This window comes from Perca fluviatilis, chromosome 16, assembly GCF_010015445.1.
Source record: "Perca fluviatilis chromosome 16, GENO_Pfluv_1.0, whole genome shotgun sequence".
NCBI classification, from domain to species: domain Eukaryota; kingdom Metazoa; phylum Chordata; class Actinopteri; order Perciformes; family Percidae; genus Perca; species Perca fluviatilis.
Window position 1 is genome coordinate 27,938,143 of NC_053127.1, and position 20,382 is coordinate 27,958,524.

The window sequence follows — 20,382 nt, forward strand, 5'->3', positions numbered from 1 at the left end:
AGAAATACACAGAAATATGAGTGTGACATTTCTGTGTGCTTTTTTGTCTCACATATTTTATAGATAAATATATAGCGGTAGCTGTGGCTGCACACTGACCTCAGCGGCAGCGTTGGCATCATCACTGACATCAAAGATAACAGCCTGAGCTCCTTTGTCCAATGCCATGCGAGCCTGAAGGAGACAACACAGGAGAGATGGCAGTTAGAAACAAAACGTAAAGACAGCGAGGACATTTGGAGGAGATCCTTAATGTATACTTGTGGGATGTGAAAATGCACCCATGTCACCCATGCAACCGAAAACATCACTCCTCCAAAGGCCAGTTATACAACGGACGGTTCATGTGAATATACTGTAGGTCATTGGTTCCCATCCGTTTTGGTCCGAGGTACCCCCGCAGCATGTCAGATGAACTCACGTACCACTTTATCAATTCACAATGTATGTTTAAATGTATATTATTATATATTATTAAAAAATCACACATTCGTGTAACTTACTGTGGCAATAAACTCCATTCTTATCCATTACTTTTAGCTACCTGTTTAAACGTCTGTGCTCACTTACTGACTAGTTTTACACACTCTTACATAACTGCAACATGTACTGTTTAGGTGTTACAGTTGATGTAATGTTAATATGTGGATACATTCTTTTAATCAAATCATAATTTCTATTTTTATTTATATTTTGGGTTAGTCTCACTTTGCCAGACACTCATCCAAAGCGCGCTGAAGGAGGGTCTGGCCACTCCACATAGCATTCCGGGATGGGCGAAAAACGTGCTCTGGTTTAATTGCATTTCTTAAAACCAATCAGAATCGTCATGGGCGGTGCTAAGCTCCGCACAGAGCCGCTGCAAAATAATCGTGTGAGTGAAAACTCAGATTGGACAGATAGTCTAGCTAGCTGTCTCAATTTACCCTGCAGAGATCTGAGGAGCAGTCAACCATAGTCCAAATAAATCCACCGAATTTTAAATTCCACCACAAAGAAAGCGGAAGGAAACAGATAAGACATGCATCTGGCGGAATTTCCTGCAGCACCGGAGCAATTCCTGAAGTGGAACGCGAAGGATATCGACTACCCCTGGGTACATGTACCCCTGGTTGGGAATCACTGCTGTAGAAGACCACACCAGTCCATTTAGTGTCTTAAGCCATCACTAGGTGGCAGTCATGCACTGAGCCTCAGGCCTCACAACACAGACCAAAGTATAGCTCCTCCTGCCACTTTTCCACCTGACTCTGGAAGCCACACACTGACTAAAAAGTGTGTACGCAGGAATCTGAAGGCCACAGCACAAAGCTGCTGCCTGATCTAAACCTTTTTTCTAATGTCGGAAAAATGTTGCCAAAAGAAATAGTGGAGGATTATTTGACTAAGTGAAAAGAAAAGGTGTTATATGAATGAAAGGAAACGGTTGGAGCATCAGCCTTACATGCAAATGTTGATGATGGGGATTTTGTATTCAAAAAAGGAGATTTTGTATTTAAACTATGCTCTGAAAGTGTCCTGCATTCATTCATTATGTCATTTTACAGTGTGTCATTTTAAAGCTAAAAGAACATTTTTAAAAGAAAGATATTCTGAACAAGCATGGCGGCACATCAGTGAACTTATGACTACCGGTTACTGACCAGCAGTGGTCGAAGAAGTACTCAGATCCTTTCCTAAAGTAAAAGTAGAAATACCAAATTCTCCATTACAAGTAAAAGTCCCAAATTTAAAAGCACTTATTATGCATGAGTGGCTCCTTTCAAAAGGGTTATATTGTAGAATATTATATTATTCTGATTTGATCACTAACAAATATGTAAGAGTAGTTCATTGTTGTAGTTTGTCAATGTGGAGCCCATTTTAGATACTTTATATGCTACTGGGTAAATTAGTAGTGTAGTACTGCATCATATCATTTGTATAAATAGTTTTTTATGTAAAAAGTAACTAGTAACTATAAGTGTCAAGTAAAAAATACCAGATTTCCCTCTTAAGTATAGTGGAGTAGAAGTATAAAAGTACAGTATGTCAAAACCTTTGACATACTTTAACTTAACTTGAGTATTTCTATAAGTACATTTACTCAACTATTGTACTGTACTATACTTTTGACTCAAAAGTATACTTAAGTACAGTAGTTGAGTAAATGTACTTAGTTACATTCCGCCACTACTGACCAGCGGTGCTCTGTGGCACAGGCAATGACCAACACAAGGCAACAGCTGGATATGGGCAGCAAGCACAGTTTGTTTATTATCATATTGTTAACTTGTATTAACTTGCATCCACGCTCCCTAATGTTGCTATAAGCACCCAACAGTATGCATAAATCCCTTAATCTCCTCCCATTTGTGTTACATTCAAAACTTGAACTAACCCCAGCAACTGAGGGAAATATCTGTATCTATGTTCACCAGCTAGTCTCTAACTGTGTCGCTGCTGAGCAGGCAGCGTAGCGGTTGTTGTTAGACCGGGTAAAACCATCTCTATCACTCTGGGTAAACCCAGCCCGATGTGCCGGCGATTTGATTTCTCCCTGCAGCTCAGGCTGGAAACCTGTACGATTATCTATCCTGCTTCCGTTACAAATTTGCAGGAACCAATCACAAACTGGCTTACCCACCTGGCAGGCTATAGGCGGGTTTAACACGATGACGATAGAGAAGCGACCAAGCAGCTTCTTGTTTACATTCAACAAGGCGGCCACCAAAGCGCAGCATCCCGTTGATGCCGCTGTCGCTGCTACGTCACCCAGATCGATGGTCTCATTGGTTGAAGGACTATCCAATTATCTACAGAGTCATTTGACCTATGCCAATTGACTGCGCCCATTAGAATATACAGAGCAGACTCCCCAGACTGATGTTCAATCTTAAAAGATTGAGCTTGGTCTGGTGATAGCCAGACTAGGCTATTGTTGTTTTATAGCTATTTTCACTGAAAACAGCCGCCTGCTGCCTAAATTGGTGCTACTGTATGAGAGCAGTGAGAGTGAACCAAAACAGTGAAGTTGTGCACCAGAAAATGAAAACAATAAACTGAAAGACGATATACTGTAAAGCTTTGTAGAGCTGAGGGGAACTGCAGAGTCGGGTGATAATCCTTGGTGTCTTCATCACTACGAGACAGGAAGTTGTGTGGTCAATTGTTGAATAGTATTTTCTGCAAAGAAACTCCCGCACACTGTCTAATTTTCCAAAAAATATAAATTTTAATAGTAGGCAACGTTTCAGTACTAGACCATCTTCAGGCAATTTTTTTGTATTTTTTTTTTTTTGCCTGAAGATGGTCGAGTACTAAAGTTAAACTTTATATTTTTTGCAAGTTGGACAGTGTGCGAGAGTTTCTTTGCAACTTTTGACCTGCTTGTCCCCCTCTGACGCACCTGTTTCACGTTGTAGATGTGCAAAGTATTTTTTCTGTACTAATATATATTATATATAACATCTTAACAAAACTTAAGAGTGACAGAGTAGACCCTGGAAAAGATCAAAGCAGATTTTGAAAAAATGCTAATAAACAGAGTTTTGAAAAAAAAAAAAAAAAAAGTAGCAGAGTAGTGGTAAAACATAGTGAAATAATAGCGCAAGTAGAGAAGATTCAGAGAGTCAGTGGACTAACTCAACAATCTCAGTAACATAGCGATTAGCTAACATTAGCCCCCACAAGCTACTGAGCTACTGGTCATACCAGACCAAGTAAAGCTGCAGCAGCAAAAGGCCTGAGTGTATTGAAATGATCCATGGTGCATTGTATGCCTATGAGTTCAACATGTCATTAGTCAAAGACTGAAGACTAATGAGACTTAGCTAAAAAAGTTGACCAATAGAATAGCCAGTTAAGTCTGATATGGAAAAACCTCCGTGCTAGATCCAATCCTATCAGAGAAACATCTAGCATCATCTTAAGAGTATAGATATAATGTCAATCCTACAAACTTTAGTCATTATGTGGCTGGCTGGCTCTCGACCGTAATGTTTTCTAGTAATTTCAGATGGTAATGGTTCTACTCTTTGCTACACAGATATAAATGCTTGCAGTTGCGTAACACTGTTGATGAAGATTGCGTGCTGTTGTGATTTTTTTGACACCAGGTAGGCTTTGTTAAATGTGTTTTTTTGCATATTGTTACAAGGTTTTTGTACAAAGCCTATAACATGTCGAATGTAGAAAACAAAATGGCGTTGTTTTCTCCATTAATGGTCCGTGGACCATTCTGTTTATTCAGAATGTTTTAGAAACTTTTTTGTGTGAAAATAATGTGAAATGATGCTTATGCTGCGCTATTTAAAATCATGCAAAATACAACAATACAACTATGCGATCATATGTTTGCTTTACACTCAAATATAGTAGATATAGTATATATAGAAAAGACTATAATAGCATTGTAATGTGAAAATGCATTTTATGTTAAGTCTTTTGTGAAAGTCAAAGCAAAGAAAAACACATTGGAGCTGGAGATATGATATTGCGGTTGCATAACACACTGTTGATTGAGACCGTTGAGAGAGAGTGTGCTGTTGTGATTAAGATTAAAGAGAGCGCAAGGGCAAATCCTGTGTGGCCATTCCATCCTTAATGCACTATAGACCTAAGGGGACACATCCACCATCATTGTTACAAAGGTTTCTCTGAATGTAGTTTTTGTTTTTTTACCAGCGTGTCCTAAAAAAAAAGCCCAGAAATGCTTCCGCGAGCATCACCAGAAGAGAAAACAAATAGCAGCCTTTTCATCAGTGTCTCAGCACATGCTCTCAAGCGTCTGGCATCTGCCAGTGCTTAATGAGGGGGAGACACAAGTTTAATCATCTAATCACCCGGGTCAAACACAACACTAAACAGTGGTTTCTAGCCTACTTGCCCAGGGCACGGAGACATTTCCAAAGACATTCAGGTAAAAACATCACTCGGTTGATCCATTAATCAAGCTAATGTGAAAGGTCTTTTGTGGAGTGGCAGCTTTGAACCCAGATCACTTTATAACAAAAAGAGAAACTCAATGCATGACAAGGAAGAAACAGGCGTTTTCTTTGTATACACAGACTATCAGAAACGTACCCCTCCTACACTTATTGCCTCAAAGTACATTGCCGATCATGAGTTAAAAGCAATGTGTGCAGAAAAAGCAAATCTGTGAGCGTGCATACACTATATGTGTGTATGTGTGTTTTTGTGCAAAATGAAGCGTGCGGTTGAGAGTTAACATCGTACCGCAGAACCGCTGGTGGTCATAGTATTGGCGGTCAGGAAGAGGTCAAATAAAAAATTAACATATTTCCTTTGATCTTGCTTCCAGCTCTGGTTTAACAGCCTTGCCCCTGTTTCATCGTAACAGTAATTGTAGTACGTGCGTGGGCCTAAATGGGGTGCGGTCACATAGGAGAGAAAAAAAATAAATAAAAAGAGAAGCTGGATCTTTGACATGTGGGAATTTGCTTTACCTGGGGTTCAAAAGTTCCCTCACGCGGCACTGAGCCCACACGTCCTCTAATCGAGGTAATAAATGCAGGGAAGTCCGCTCCTGTGGTCCAACACACAGCAGTAGTAGTAGTAGTAGTTTTAAATAGTCTCCTACAGTTCAAGAATATACGATAATATATTTCTCAAATGACTGCTGCTGAGGTCTTATTATATCTCAGTTTTAACAGTAGTGATACCACAGTGTGTACGCCAAAGCCATACGTCTCTACAGACAAGGAAGAGGCCTGAGAGATCTCATTACACGATTAATAGGAGATATTTTTATCCTTTAATGGTACAATGAAAAGCTCTGACGCTAACAAGACAAGTTAAAAATGGACTGGCAGCACCAGGGTTTAAAACATCTCCAGGTTTGTTATGGTTGGAACTGAAACCGACATCGCTGTGGTTAGGCAAACACCCATCCTCATGAGGTGCAACTTGACACGTGTTTCAACACTATTTGGTATTTGAGTAAACATGGACAGTTAACAATTGCAGCATCGGAAATGACTGCGGTTTACAGAGGTATACAGTGGAGACGTCATCGCTGAAAAACTAACAAACAATGCGCAGGCCACAATAGTCAGCTTTTAACACTGATTGCATTTTGACGGAGGGGGCGGGCAAACGCGGGTGATGTTTTGCTGCGTTTTTTGCAAATAATTATTTCAGACAAGGCCTGTGAAGGGTAGCAGCGGGTAGTGGAGAGCTTTCTTTTTTTGGTCGTAAAAGCAAGCGGTCACAAACATAAATACACCTGAGGGCACAGAGCTAGAAAGCCACTGTGTGTGAGGTCACACAGGTACAACCCAACAGGCATGCATGCAACACAGACAACCCATTACTCTTACAGTCTTATCAGTTTCTTGCAGCTATGGTGACCAACCATTACAGAGAAATGCAACTACAATATACAAGTGTATATCATCCAATCTTAATGCTGAGCCTTTTTCACAAGACATTTTGACTTGTCGGAGAAGCATGTGTGTAATTAGCAAACTTAACGATGGCTCCGTCAATTCAAGTGTCCCAGTAAGACATGACAGCGTGACAGTGAGCGGGCATTCACAATTCCAGGGTGCTGAAACTGAAACAAATGGAATTAAGCCATCGTTCATTTTATTATCTGCACTTGTCATCTCAAAATGTCTATCTGTATCTTAAAGGGCACTGTGTAGAATTTGAACATTTACAGAAAATACACTCTAGCTTTGTCTCAAGTCTATACTCTGCTGATTTGATACAATATACTAGCTGTCACCGTATATTGTTGTTACAGTTAGCATATTGTTGTTACAGTTAGCATACCGGAAATAAATGTAGTTTATCAATTTGTACAAAAAGGAAATAAATGCGCATTCCACAGACGCCAATCAAACTGCGACTTTGGAGTGCCATTGCAATTAAATTTCGCAAAAACAGAAGCAAGAAGTCTTTTTCAAAGTATTCAATGCGTGGCCGGGTTGCCTCAGTGGGTAGAGCAGGCGCACATATACCTCGAGGCTTATGCCTCGACGCAGAGGTCCAGGGGTCGAATCCGACCTGTGACGATTTCCAGCAAGTCTTCCCCCTCTCTCTCCCCTTTCTCACCTAGCTGTCCTATCAATGAAGGCAGAAAAGCCCAAAAAATTATGTTAAAAAAAGAAGAAGGAAAAAAAAAAAAGTATTCAATGCTTAGTAGTTTGTTTTCCAAGACGCAATTTATTTGACTTTTTAGCTGCTTCTCCTTTATGTGTTACATTGAGGGACAATAGTGTAGGCAACATCAGCATATTTAAGTATACTAAATGTGTACTTCATTTTGTTGTGTTGTTTTCTGGTCTAGTCAAGTTTATTTATATAGCCAAATTTTACAAATTTGCCTCGAGGGTCTTTCCAGTGTGAGCACCTATGCTCCAAATTTAGGTAAAAGAGTACGACCAAGTAAGCAGACCTTGTGACAAGACTTTTTAGTCTAACTGCTTCTCTTAAGGAGGACACTGAGATCAGTTGGCGGAAAACGCCACATATTCTGCACCAATTGTCACCAACATTACCTCACATTTCTATGGACAAAAACTTCAGAAGCCCTTAGAAGAATGATTCAAAAGCTGCTATAATCTCATGAAAATTGTACACATAGTGGCTTTAAATTGCAACACCTCCTGAAGCGGACAGGAGCAAATGATTCACACAGATACACCAATTAAGAAGCTGTGTTCCAGCTTAGTACGAGCAGCATTTGGCTAACGGCGGTATTAACCCCAGCTCATCTTGCATGACCACCACATGGAGCCACTGATCTGCCCTCTCCAGCATTGGGTGGCCTGCTCGGGGCCCAGCCAGTGCTGTTTGTTTACATCCCTGGCAAAGTGTAGTCTGTGAGCCAGGCCTGGCATCACAGTGTGTTCTCAACGGGGCAGAGACAAACTACGCTGCTCTGATGTCTTTATTTCACATAAGGGACGTGCCAAGGTTTTTCCGTCGCCTGTCAAGATCGCTTTGCCTGTTAACGTCTCAGTGTTTGTCATGGGTTTTAATGTGGTGCGGATGGCACAGCCGGGCCAATCCAATCCAGAGGGCGAATCCCCTTCATCTGCAGCCATGTTCCAACGTAACGGAGAGAGACAAGGGAGAGGGCAATAATGAGAATATTACACACAGACACATTCAGTCTTGCCATGGAGAAACATCTGCTATATTAGTTGAACAGCTATGATTACAGAACTATATTCAGGATCCAAGTGTGACCCAGTAGCTCCATAACCTTTGACAGCAGATTTTATTTAAATTAGTGGGGCAGTAAATACGAACTTTAAAGTCAAACATCTGCAGCCGTGAGCACACAGCAGCAAAAATATCTGGCTGAGTAAGTCATTCTTCTCATATTGAGCCATCCATTTTTTATTAATTTGTTTTTATATACCAGAACTATATCTGTCAATGGAGTGAGATAATTTGACTTGTTCCAGGAGTGGCCGGTATTTCCTTTGTTTCAGGAATTTTCTAGAAATTAGTTTCTGTATAAAACAAGACAGAACAAGGCGCGGCAGAGCACTAGTAACAAGAAAATGATTGTTTCTAGAAAAAAAAAAGTGGTTTTGAATTGGAACCATATTTTAATGACTATGTTAGGACAGACATTTTTATCAGTGCAACTAGCAAGTAAGACATTTCAATTTCAACCTAAGCTAATTTGTGAGCATGACTGTCCTCACAGTGAAAATCTTTATTACCGTTAATTACACACCACCACACACTCCGTACACACTGCCATGAACCTGTTGATGTTGCACTTCCTCGGTCTCCGAAAAACCCCTTCCTGCCTTTTTAAAAACATGCCACTAGACTCTGTTTAACTCAATCTAACTTCTCTTTTCCCAGCGTGACTATCCACATCATTCAGTGCGTGAGTAAATTATACCATGGAATAATATGTGTGGGAATAAGGAGTGAGAGTGAAAGAGGTACAGAGAACAGAGGAGGACAGAGAGGGAGGGAGAGGAGTGAGGCGAGCAGGCTGTGGTGCTGCTGCTGCTGCATTAAAGTGTCTAATGACAGAGTACGGAGCTCTGGGCCTACAGGTCTGAGGCTGACTCCCTGCTCTGTCATTTCTCCTGACTGGCCCGGCACACTGGAACCATTACTGAGGCACTGGGACACGCCGCATGGCTAAATGAGGAGCAGACGGGGGCGAAGGCCGGGGGTGATAATAGAGTGTGTGGCGGCGGGGGTGGGGGGCATTGTTGTTGTGTTTTATGTAAAGTTACTCAACGCTTTAAGTCTTCAGGATTTACTTGTCTTTAGGCAACAGGAGATTTTAGGATTTAATTCATGGAATCCACAGACAGTTTGGAGATTTGCCTACTGGTCAGTTTACCTGTTAAATAGTTAAAAGTCTTTATCAACGACGTTCCACTTCCTGGATTGTTCAGGTGCCGCCGGAAATTCCGCCGGATGTCACTCATTTTAGGCCGTATGTCTGTTACCTTCCGCTTTCTTTGTGTTTGGCATCCTAAACTCCGTTGGATTTACGCGGACTATGGTTAACTAGGTGTGTTCAGGTGCATTCTGGGCGTATTGCTATTTTGAGGCAGTGGGAAGTGATCTCGCCATTGACCAACAAAAACCTGGTCTAAAGTCAATAGCGCAGCATTTCGTTGTTATTTTAACAGCAAATTAGTAAAATGCACCCAGCGTGCACACTATGCTTGTTACACCCACACACAGGGAAGCGCAGCAGCACACAAACATACAAACGATTACAAATAAAAATATTACGCTGCAAATCCGCCATCATAATAGCAATGCGCCAAGATCCAAACGCGCCTTGCTTTTAAAGGGAATGGGAGATGACACTCTGATTGGTTCATTGCATGTTACGCCCAAAACACACCTATTAATTAATGAAGACACCAAGTACAACCCTTTTGAACCATGCGCCCGGCGCACGGACCCTTATTTCCACCGTCAAACTAGCAAAAGTGGATTTGGACACGCCCTAAACGCACCTGCGCCAGCCACTTCACGCCATGCGCTTAGATCGTTAAAATAGGGCCCTGTGTGTCTTTAAGTCTTCAGGATTTACTTGTCTTTAAGCAACAGGAGATTTCAGGATTTAATTCATGGAATCCACAGACAGTTTGGAGATTTACCTACTGGTCAGTTTACCTGTTAAATAGTCTATATCAACGACGTTCCACTTCCTGGATTGTTCAAAATTCAGCCGGATGTCCCTCATTTTAGACCATATGTCCGTTACCTTACGCTTTCTTTGTGTTGGCATTCTAATCTCTGGTGGATTTCTGAGGACTATGGCTAACTGCTCCTCAGATATCTGCAGGGTAAATCCAGACAGTTAGCTAGACTATCTGTCCAATCTGAGTTTTCTGTTGCAAGACTAAAACAACCTTTGAACGTACACATGTTCCACCAAAACAAGTTCCTTCCCGAAGCTATTTTGCAGCGGCACCATCATTGTGTCCGGTGCTTAGCGCCGCTCAAGACGATTGTGATTGGTTTAAAGAAATGCCAATAAACCAGAGCACGTTTTTCTCCCATCCAGGAATGCTGTGTGGACTAGCCAGACCCTCCTCTGTAGCGCTGTGGAGGAAGGTCGGGTAATGCCAGACTAAGTCTGCGGTGATGTTATGGACATTGTTTGGATGATTTGCTGGTCAGTTTACCTGCTCCATGATGAGCTTACATGCTAACAGAGATCATGTTTACAGGGTTCACCGACTTAGTTTAACGTGTTAGCACGCTAACATTTGATACTTAACACTAAACACAAATTGCGTGGTTAGTGAGATATTCGGACCAAAGGGCGACGGCCACAGGTAGAGCTAGACAGATAGATAGATTCCTTAAAGCCACGCTGCTAGCACGGCCAATAAAAATGAATCACTACACAGCAGATGACCTCGAACTTGCTCAACTGAAAATGTTCCAAAAATAAACATGACTACATCAGCAGCAGTTATGTATTAATTTAAATGTCCAAGCAGCTCACTATACGTAGTGCCTGTTAAACTGACGACTGGGATGACACTTTGTGTCTGTCTTCACAAGGTTGTCTTCTAATACTTAAATTAATTTGTGGACTGGAGTCAACACTCTTTTCTTTCTAATAGCCTTGCGTGTGTTGTCCAAAGGGAAACTTTCAACAATGGTACTCATTCGTATGTGGATGGTGTAAAGAATTCACTTGAATTATTTGATTTTAACAATTACCATTTACAAATATAGATTTCAACATTAAATGGGTCCTTGATTTGCTTAAACGTCATTACAGCTGATCACCAAAATCCACAGTCCACACCAGCATCCTAATTGTCACTTACATAAATGTTTAAACAGTTTGGTAAATCAAAATCACCAGAACTACACAGCTTTGCTTTAAATATTGTTTACCTAGCTTTGAAGCTGTATATATTTAAGTCCAATTGTGTGTGAATAATTGCTGTGTGTGTGTGCTGTGTGATTGCCGGGTGCTCGCCACTAGCTGAGCGGCAGTTGAGTTGGTTGGAGGAGGGAAGGGTGTGGCCCTGCTGGGTATCCATTACTCACAGGGGTACTTTGATGTGGGGCCGCTGGAGGGGGGGAGTAATGTATGAAGAGGAGGAGGAAGGGGGCATGTCAGGGCAGGTGAGCAGATTCTAAGCTCTCAGGAAAAGTATTAAGCCTGAGGGGGTGGGCCTGACTCACACACACTCCTCCTCCTACATATAACTCCCATTCATCCTCACACACACACACACACACACACACACACACACACACACACACACACACACACACACACACACACACACACACACACACACACACACACACACACACACACACACACACACACACACACACACAGAAGCACTAAATCCAGAACCTGGGGTTGGCCACCGTTCTCAAGCAGATGAGAGACACACTGGAAAAAGTTATGAACCTGATCTGCGTGTCTGGAGGTAAGAGAGGTCATTTAGAGAACTTGCAGTATTGAAGCTCAGCCCTTCCTCCCTCCCTCCCTCCCTCTCTCTCTCTGCACTTCCCTTGTCTGTCGCCCCCTCTCATTAGCAGGCCCCTGCTACAACGTGACACACATTTCATTTGAAATGCAAAGCACAGGGTGACAGAGAAAGACCAATGTCATCTGATACACTATCGCTTGCTAAACACATCCTCGAAACATCAAAGAGCGCCTGCAGCCTGGGGGGGGTGGGGGTGGGGGGGGGGGGGTGACAGCCGTGATGAAGGAGCCCAGAGGACCGACTCCATCGCACACACGCAACCCATTTTATTCTTTAAACCCAACCAGCCCGATGCCCGGGCACTGAGAGGGTTAACAGCCAATAATCATGTCTGGAAGAAGGAAAAAAAGTGAACACTTTGATTTAAAAAAAGCCTCACTAACTAATTCTTGATGAGCGTACAAAGAGAAGTTGATACTGCTCTCATCTCTGTATGCTAAATACGAAGCTAGAGCCAGGAAATGGTTAACTTAGCTTAGCATGAAGACTAAAAACAGGGGGAATCAGGTTGCATGGAACTCTGGAAAGGTAACTATTCACTTGTGCAAAAGACGATATCTTATTTTTGACATTTCCAGTTATTACCGACACTGACTGCTGCTACACTGAACCATCTCTATAAACAACTAAAGCTGTGTAAGCACATGAAGTACTTCGAAAATTAATTACAGCTGTAACTATCAAGATATACTTCAATCATAGCAGCACTTGACTGTAAAACGTATAATTAGGTAAACCCCCTGGGTGACATGGCAGGGAAAGAGATGTAAAGAGGGAGAGTTAGATCTCTGGATGTACGGACTCTTCTGATCTCGCGGGGAACACAAACATGCCAAACCCCACCTCTGACGCTTTCTTCTCACTTCTCCAAACATTTATTTAAAAACCTCAGCTGTGAAAGTTGCCACATGAGAAACTGCCCAATTCCCACAGAGGAGCCACTATATTTTTTATTGTTTGTATTGCACTCTATCAAGAGATTCAGGTCAGAATAATCCTCCTTTGAGTGGAAAAAGGCACCCTTTTTTGTAGGCTTGGTATCGGTATGTTGATACATTCCTATAGAAGTGATGAGAGTATAACTAGAGGAGGGAGAGAAAGTGTCCTGGATAAATTCTCTCAGTTTGTGGCCAGGGCATGGCATAGTTTTTTTTCTCTCACCATCGGGCAGCTACACAGACTCCGGGGAAGCCAATTAGAGGGCCTTTTCTGGCCTTTTAAGAGGCAGATAATGTTCTTGTTTTCATAAAGCATCCTGTTATTTAATCAGGCCTGTAAGTGAGAGCCTGACCACCCTCCTCCTACAGTGTAGAGCAGCCTCCTCCCTCCTCTCCTTCCCTCCCATCATTCCTGCCCTGAGCCCTCCATCTCATTCAACAGCTCTTGTAAGCCTCCAGGAATTCATTCTTGGAACAGGCCGTGCAGTAAGCCGTGTCTTTCTGCAGAGCAAACACACACACACACACACACACACACACACACACACACACACACACACACACACACACACACGCACGCACACAGCACAGGGACAATTGAACACACTGTCTGTAAATGAGGTAAACCTAGACACAAATAAAGTTTAAAAAGTGCTTGATTTTTGTGTGATTATTACAAACACGATGCATTACATTCTGACAGTAGATCAATGCACATCACATTTCAGTTAAATCAATGTGATGTTTGTTTGTAAAAAAGAATACCTACCACATCATTGGCATTTATGGGAGCCTATTCCTCCAGAGCCTTTACTTTACTTTATTACAGCGTAGACATATTCTGTTCAAAGTAAGAGTTCTGTCACTGCTTGAGGTGGAGCTCTTCAACAGTTTCATATATTGTTGGCTATTTTAACGATGTATCATGTTTCACAATACGATAAGAGATTTCAAATTCAAATTGCTAACTTGCAGTGTTGTGACTCATTACTATTAGCTGTCAAATAAACATAGTGGTGTGCAAAGTACAATACATGATCCCTATATAAACGTAGTGAAGTAGAAGTATAAGATCGCATCAAATGGAAATTCTCAAGGAGGCAGCTCAAAACTGTACTTCTAGTCTGGACCAAAGTGGCGGGATGAACGATCATGACATCCCAAGAGCTACAACGCTAGCATGGCTACAAACGTGTTTCCGCTGGCTGTACAACAGACAAATTACATGCAGTACCTACCATGTGGGTCATAGGAGTATTCATATTCAAACCTGTTCACAACATGATGTTTATTCACCACCAAAAAGGGGTTAGAGGGTGTACAAAGTGTGTTTGTCTGAATGTTATCTGGCCTCTAAAACACTTTCCTCTCACCCACTGGTTCCTACCCCGCACCAAGCCCTGGCAGCACATCACCCCCACCCTCATCCACCTTCACTGGCTCCCCGGTCAAGTCCTGTATCACATTCAAAATCCTCATCCTCACCTACAAATCACTTCACACACTCAACCCCCAGTACTTATCAGACCTCCTTCATCCCCTACACCCCGTCGTGGAACCTCCTGTCCTCAGACACAGATCTTCTCCCCACTCCCCACACCAGCCTGCCGACTTTCGAGGACAGAAGCTCAGGGTGGCAGCCCCAACCCTCTGGAACTCTCTCCAGGCAGAAATCTCTAAGGTCTAGGGCTGCTCCCTCTTAGTCGATTAGTCGACTAATCGGTCGTTTTGGTCTTAGTCAACTTAGATTTCTTTAGTCGATTAGTCATGTTTGATGCTTTTTTTCATGCTGAATGACTTATTTCCAAGAAACGTATGAGCACATCTCTGGTAAACACAAGAATTTAAGTGGTGCATTTGCATGACTCTTTGCGGAGAAACTCAGATTTACAGATCTGTCGATTTAATCAACTAATTGATTAGTCGATACAATTGAATGAGTGTTAGTCGACTAAGAATTTCTTCAATCGAGCACAGCCCTACTAAGGTTGCATAGTAAACTTCACATTATTTAATCATTGTGATTGTTCTGTTACTGATTGTTTGCGTTACTTGTTCTGCCTTCATGTAAAGCCTCATTGGGTCCCTTAAAAGGCACTGTAAAAATCCAAGCTTTATTATTATTTTCTCATGAAATGTGGGTCAATATACATATATTTTTTTTTAAATCACAAAATTTCGTATAACCATGCTTGATCGCTTTAGGCATTTACCCCATGAAAAAAGTCTAAATAGTCTCATTGTATCCTAGTGAATTACATACTGCACAGCCTCACTGTTTGCCCTGGGAATCTGTTTTGTCAAACCCCTGTTAAAAGCCAAAGCGGAGAGGGGAGGTGGGGGTGGTGGGCACTTGGCACTAACCTACCTGAGTCAGAGTTAAACAGGTTCATACTGCAGAGTAGAAACAAGAACTCCCTTTCGTCCGCAGTGTCGGACACACAAGACCTGTTTGCCGGTTTTCTGTAAACTCTGGGAGATGCTCGGTGCTCGCTTGCTTGCCTGGGGACGTAGTTATCTGTAACACAAACCTGTCTACTTTCCACTTCAATTTCAGCAGCAGCGTGCCCTTGCCCAAGCCTGAGGCGAGCCAGATAAAAAAAAAAAAAAAATGAGAAAGCAAAAGAGGCAGAGACGAAGACATAAAAAAAGAACGAGACCGAGAGAAATTGAGACAGTGGAGGGACACAGGGAGATGTCTTTTTTTTTTTTTTATGGGAATGTTTCACTTAATCTCATAAAGGCAGCGTGAAAACCTCCATCTGTTTGCCGAGCAGTTCAAAAGAGACTCCACATGCCTCCGCTTGCTGCTATATAAAAACAACATTCTAATGCAGATCTTAAAGAAGGCCAGCGGCTCAGCCTGCACAATGGGAACTGGGATGTGCCAGACGCACCGATGGAGGGTGGGAGGGTGGAAAGAGAATTAGGTAGGCAAACAGGGGGGAATGTGAGCAGCAGAGAGGGACCGGCGGCAACAAAAAGGCAGGAGAAAGACGTGAAAGAGTCAAATCAAAGCAACAAATTTTCCTGTCAACGGTCTTGTTTCTGACCCGACTTTGAAGCACAAGACAGACATGACTAGTGTGGGTCGCCCTCTGGCCTCGCCTGCCACTCCTCTGAATCAACCCATTCACCTCTCCACCTCTCTGACTCTCTCTCTTGCTTTCTGCTCCCTTCTCCTCTCCCTCTTCATGTTTCACCATTGGGCTTACCAGTCGCCTTAGTCATTAATAGAGGAATGTCCTGGCTGAGAACGACATCTCGTGTTTGAAGTGTTTTGAGCAGGGATTCAAAAGCAGCGCCTTCACATTCAGGGCCCCGCTTTTCATGCAGTCTGTGAAGACAAAACTGAGCTTCCTCTTTCTCAATTCAAACCGACAGTAAGCACAAGACTCTCCTTGCTGAGGAACCCAACACAAATACAACAGATTTGTTACAAATATAAGAGAGTCATTTCTTTAATCCATTCAAAGGTCCGTGAGACTGCAGTGGGATGCCTCTGTAGTCAGGTTTTCCTGCAAACGGGTGCCTCTGCACACCTCCAGGCCTCCTCTCCCCATAGCCGGGGCAAGACCAGGCCCGATCCCTTCTGCAAAGCTATTTTGACAAGCCACCCCCCCCTAAAAAACTCCAGGGTTTTAAACTGCTGGAAGATCAAAGGACTAATACTGCAGTAATAATAAGTTACTGCCCTATGAACGCCTCATTCATCGGGGAGAGGCAGTGATATAGTACGGTTGTAACTGGAGGGCCATTAAGCAATCATCATATGATCCTATTTGCCATCCCTGGGTGGAAAAAACATCTTGAGCTCTGCAGGCAGAGTGAGAACCTAGGATGAACTCTGACCAGTAATGCCAAAAATCTGAACTGATAAGGAAGTGCACAAACATCTCTCGCTGTGCGTCAAAATCTCCAACACTCCAAATCTGTCCCAACTCTTTGTTCACACCTCACCCCTGTCTCCCAACCGGTCGGGGTGGCAGCATTTTAAAAACAGCAATTTGGCACAATATGGTATGGTTTATTTATCTATGAGCATGACACGGTGTTCTATTTTTAGGGCAGTATTTTTCACCGATCGTCTGCGAAGAAGAAAGCCTGATGAAACCCTGACCTCCGCACGCTCCCTTTGAAGTGACAAGTGAGCGATGTGGCGCCCTAATATGAACGCCTTGAGACGCAAGCACTTGGCATTCTCCAATACCAGTCCTGCAAGAAGGTGTCGTGCTCGCCCTCAGGGAGCAGATAAGCTGCCTTGCGTGCATAAATGCTCTCATACTGTAGGCAAATGTGCAGCGTTTATGCATGTTCATATATAGTGTGTGCACAATAACAAACACACTGTTGCTAGTAAAGGAAGTTCATTTTTCATTTCTCCTACAGGAAAGATCTGGCTTCACTAGCCTTTAAATCGTTATTGCTTTCAAACAAGTGTTCCCAGCTGAGATCATTTCAACGTTTTCTGTGTAAATTAGCTCATTTGTGCGATAGTACACTGTAAAACATTTTCAGCTGGTTCAACATCAAACTGTTTCCCTGCTGCCCTAACAGTGGGGGTTAACTGAACTTAATTTGAATAATTAGTGTTGCTAAAGTCGTCTAAAAAACAACAACTGTTCAGTCAGTCAGGTAGGGCTGAAACGATTCCTCGAATAACTTGAATAATTCGATTACAAAAAATCCTCGATGCAAAATGACTGCCTCGAAGCTTCGTTAAATCAATGTTACCAACATTGTATCGCTGACGGACGGTGTTTCCGCACGGAGCATTATTGCTGTCGCACAGACGCGGCTCAGAGTCTGCGGCTGGCGACACATGCCAGAGCGAAAATAGCGAGGGGCTAAGAGAAGAGACAGGCCGGAGAAAACTACAGAAAGGGTCCAAAGTTTGGAATCAGTTAAAACGTAATTAAAACTAAAACTCTGTACAGTGTGTCTACTGCAAAATCAAACTAGCTTACCACGATAATAGCATGACGTCAGTGCTTTAGCATCTCAACAGAAAACATGGAGTCTAACTTAATCATCCATTCCACGAAGAGGACCGACCAAAGTAAATAACAGTCGTATGGACGATGAAACTACACCAAACACAACAACTACCAAAATCAAAGACAAGAAAATATGTAGTGGTGACCACGATCTGATCTAAGGAGCTGACGCGTTGACTATCCCTTTGGAAAAACAGCTGATTGTTGCGCATCTCTCTCTCTTTCTCTCTCTCTACGGAGAAACAGCTGATCAACGATCTAATAGCATAAGTGTAACAGAGCTGTGTGACATTATAATCAAATATATAAATGAAAATAGGTTGAGTATAACTAATATTTACATATAGGCCTACTGTGTATACAAATCAGTCTCCGGTTGAAACTTGTAGTTCTGAAAGTTAAGTTGCACAACTTAATGTAATGTTTGTGTATTTTAATGTATGCCTTAGTTTGAGGTTGATATCATTTGAAAAAAAAAATCTTTAAAAACAATGTAATATGGCACTTAAATGCACTTAATATGTTTAGTTTTTTGAGAGATGATATTGTAAGCAATGTAGGCAATACAAATGTTGCTTTTTTCCAAAAATGTTGCTTTTTTCCCTAGTTTTGGTTGTTTAAAAACGAAAAAAAAAAATGTATCCGATTAATCGATTAATCGATCGATAAAGTGCTAGATTAATCGATTACAAAAAGAATCGATAGCTGCAGCCCTACAGTCAGGTCTCAGTTCTTACAGATATGTCTGCTGTTGAAGCCATGTAATTAAGTTACAAAGACAACATTCGCAATTTCTCCCACCTTGTTGATGAGAATCATGGAGATAAGGACTGGATTTGATGCTAACCTTTGTAACGGTAAGCATCCTTTCTTAATGTTTATAAAAATAAACACCTGTAACTTATCTTAAAGTGCTCATATTATGCTCATTTCCAGGTTGTATTCAGAGGTTTTATCAGAATAGGTTTACATGGTTTAATTTTCAAAAAACACATTTTTGTTGTACTGCACATTGCTGCAGCTCCTCTTTTCACCCTGTGTGTTGAGCTCTCTGTTTTAGCTACAGAGTGAGGCATCACACTTCTGTTCCATCTTTGTTGGGAGTCGCACATGCGCAGTACCTAGGTAAGGACTACTAGCCAGTCGGAAGCAGAGTATGAGGGCGTGCCACGCTAGCAGTTAGCCTAGGCGAGCATTATAACGTGTGTTACAAAGTGACGTTTGTCTCTGAAGTAAAGGCTGGACTACAGTAGAGCTGTTTGGAGCAGTTTGTGAACAGTGTTTTCTGTTGGAGATGGTAAGTCCCTTTGGGGTGGACTTTGGGCTTTTTCACTTTGTAAACCTATAAAATGCACAAAAAAGATATATAACACAATAAAGGTAAGGGAAAAAGCCAAAAAGCATAATATGAACACTTTAAGATACACAGTTAGACTCCATCATGTCCCAAATCCGCAAGGGGCCACTGTAGAGTTCAAGGGGGTGCAGGAGAAAGATGTGAGGCAAAGACACAGCCCTGAGGTGAAAGCGACAGGGGGCATGCTGGTGTTCTAAAAACAAGGGGAAGTTAGTTATTGTATTTTGGCTGGTTTGGCCCTTTTAGCAACACATAGACAACATAGACAGCTTCCGGAGGCAATTAAGATACCTTAAAACAGCACAGCAGGGCACAGTTTTCTCGACTTTGTGCTCACAAACTCAGTGTCTGACGTTGAACTGCTATAGAAACTTAACTTGATGAGTTGAGTGAAGATTCAACAGAATATTCAACTCATCATTTCAAGTCCAAAGACTTTAAGTCAAGTAAACTCTGAACCAGCCGTGAAATAAAAACTAGAATTATTAATTTGAAAAGCTTGAAATTAATAAAACATACATGTATATTATGTGACAAAAGATTAGTTGATTCCACTAAATCCCTGGTTGTTGATGTTTTACAGTGTAGGAAAGGATCTGCCTATTTTTCCTTGTGATAAAATGCTGAGAGGAAAGTGAAACTGCCTTGGAAACAAAATATTAGACAAAATATTATCCGGAACTTGTTAAGAGGGACATATTTTGCAATCCACACATATACACATGCAGGTGATGTTCCAACAGCTTCTATTTTGGAGAAGTACTTCCCTAGCGAGCGGCACTGTAGACATCTCACTGTTTGTGTATAAAAGTTTTGCGGTGATGCCGTCGACATGCTCAAATTGGACTGCAGAATCAGAGAAGGCGGTGTTCGCCAAGCATGCCTACGGTAACTTGGCAGAGCCAGAACACAGCCCATGTGTCATTGCAGTGAGGGGAGAGAAAAAGGGAAGAGCAGAAAAGTGAGAAAGGGGGAGCAACAAGCTGCTAATTGCCAGTCGCTGGGAAAAGAGAGCCAGCATCTGAAAACACCACCTCTCAAAGCAAACAACACATCTTCCAGATTGTATGTACGTGTGGGGAGGACAGTTTGCTGTGCCATCAGGACAGAGTCAA

The 20,382-nt window shown here is 42.1% G+C and overlaps 1 protein-coding gene across 3 annotated transcripts in view; it reads right to left on the reverse strand.

Annotated features, from left to right (window-relative positions):
* Positions 1-20,382, reverse strand: part of LOC120544024 (E3 ubiquitin-protein ligase RNF43) — a 97,239-nt gene that overhangs the window by 7,604 nt on the left and 69,253 nt on the right. For all 3 annotated transcript variants that reach the window (XR_005636427.1, XM_039777525.1, XM_039777524.1), the window contains exon 3: positions 100-174. Coding sequence is in view for 2 of the 3 variants with exons in the window: in XM_039777525.1 (XP_039633459.1) it covers positions 100-174 (75 nt within the window). In the remaining variant the exon portion in view is untranslated. The remainder of the gene's footprint in view (positions 1-99; positions 175-20,382) is intronic.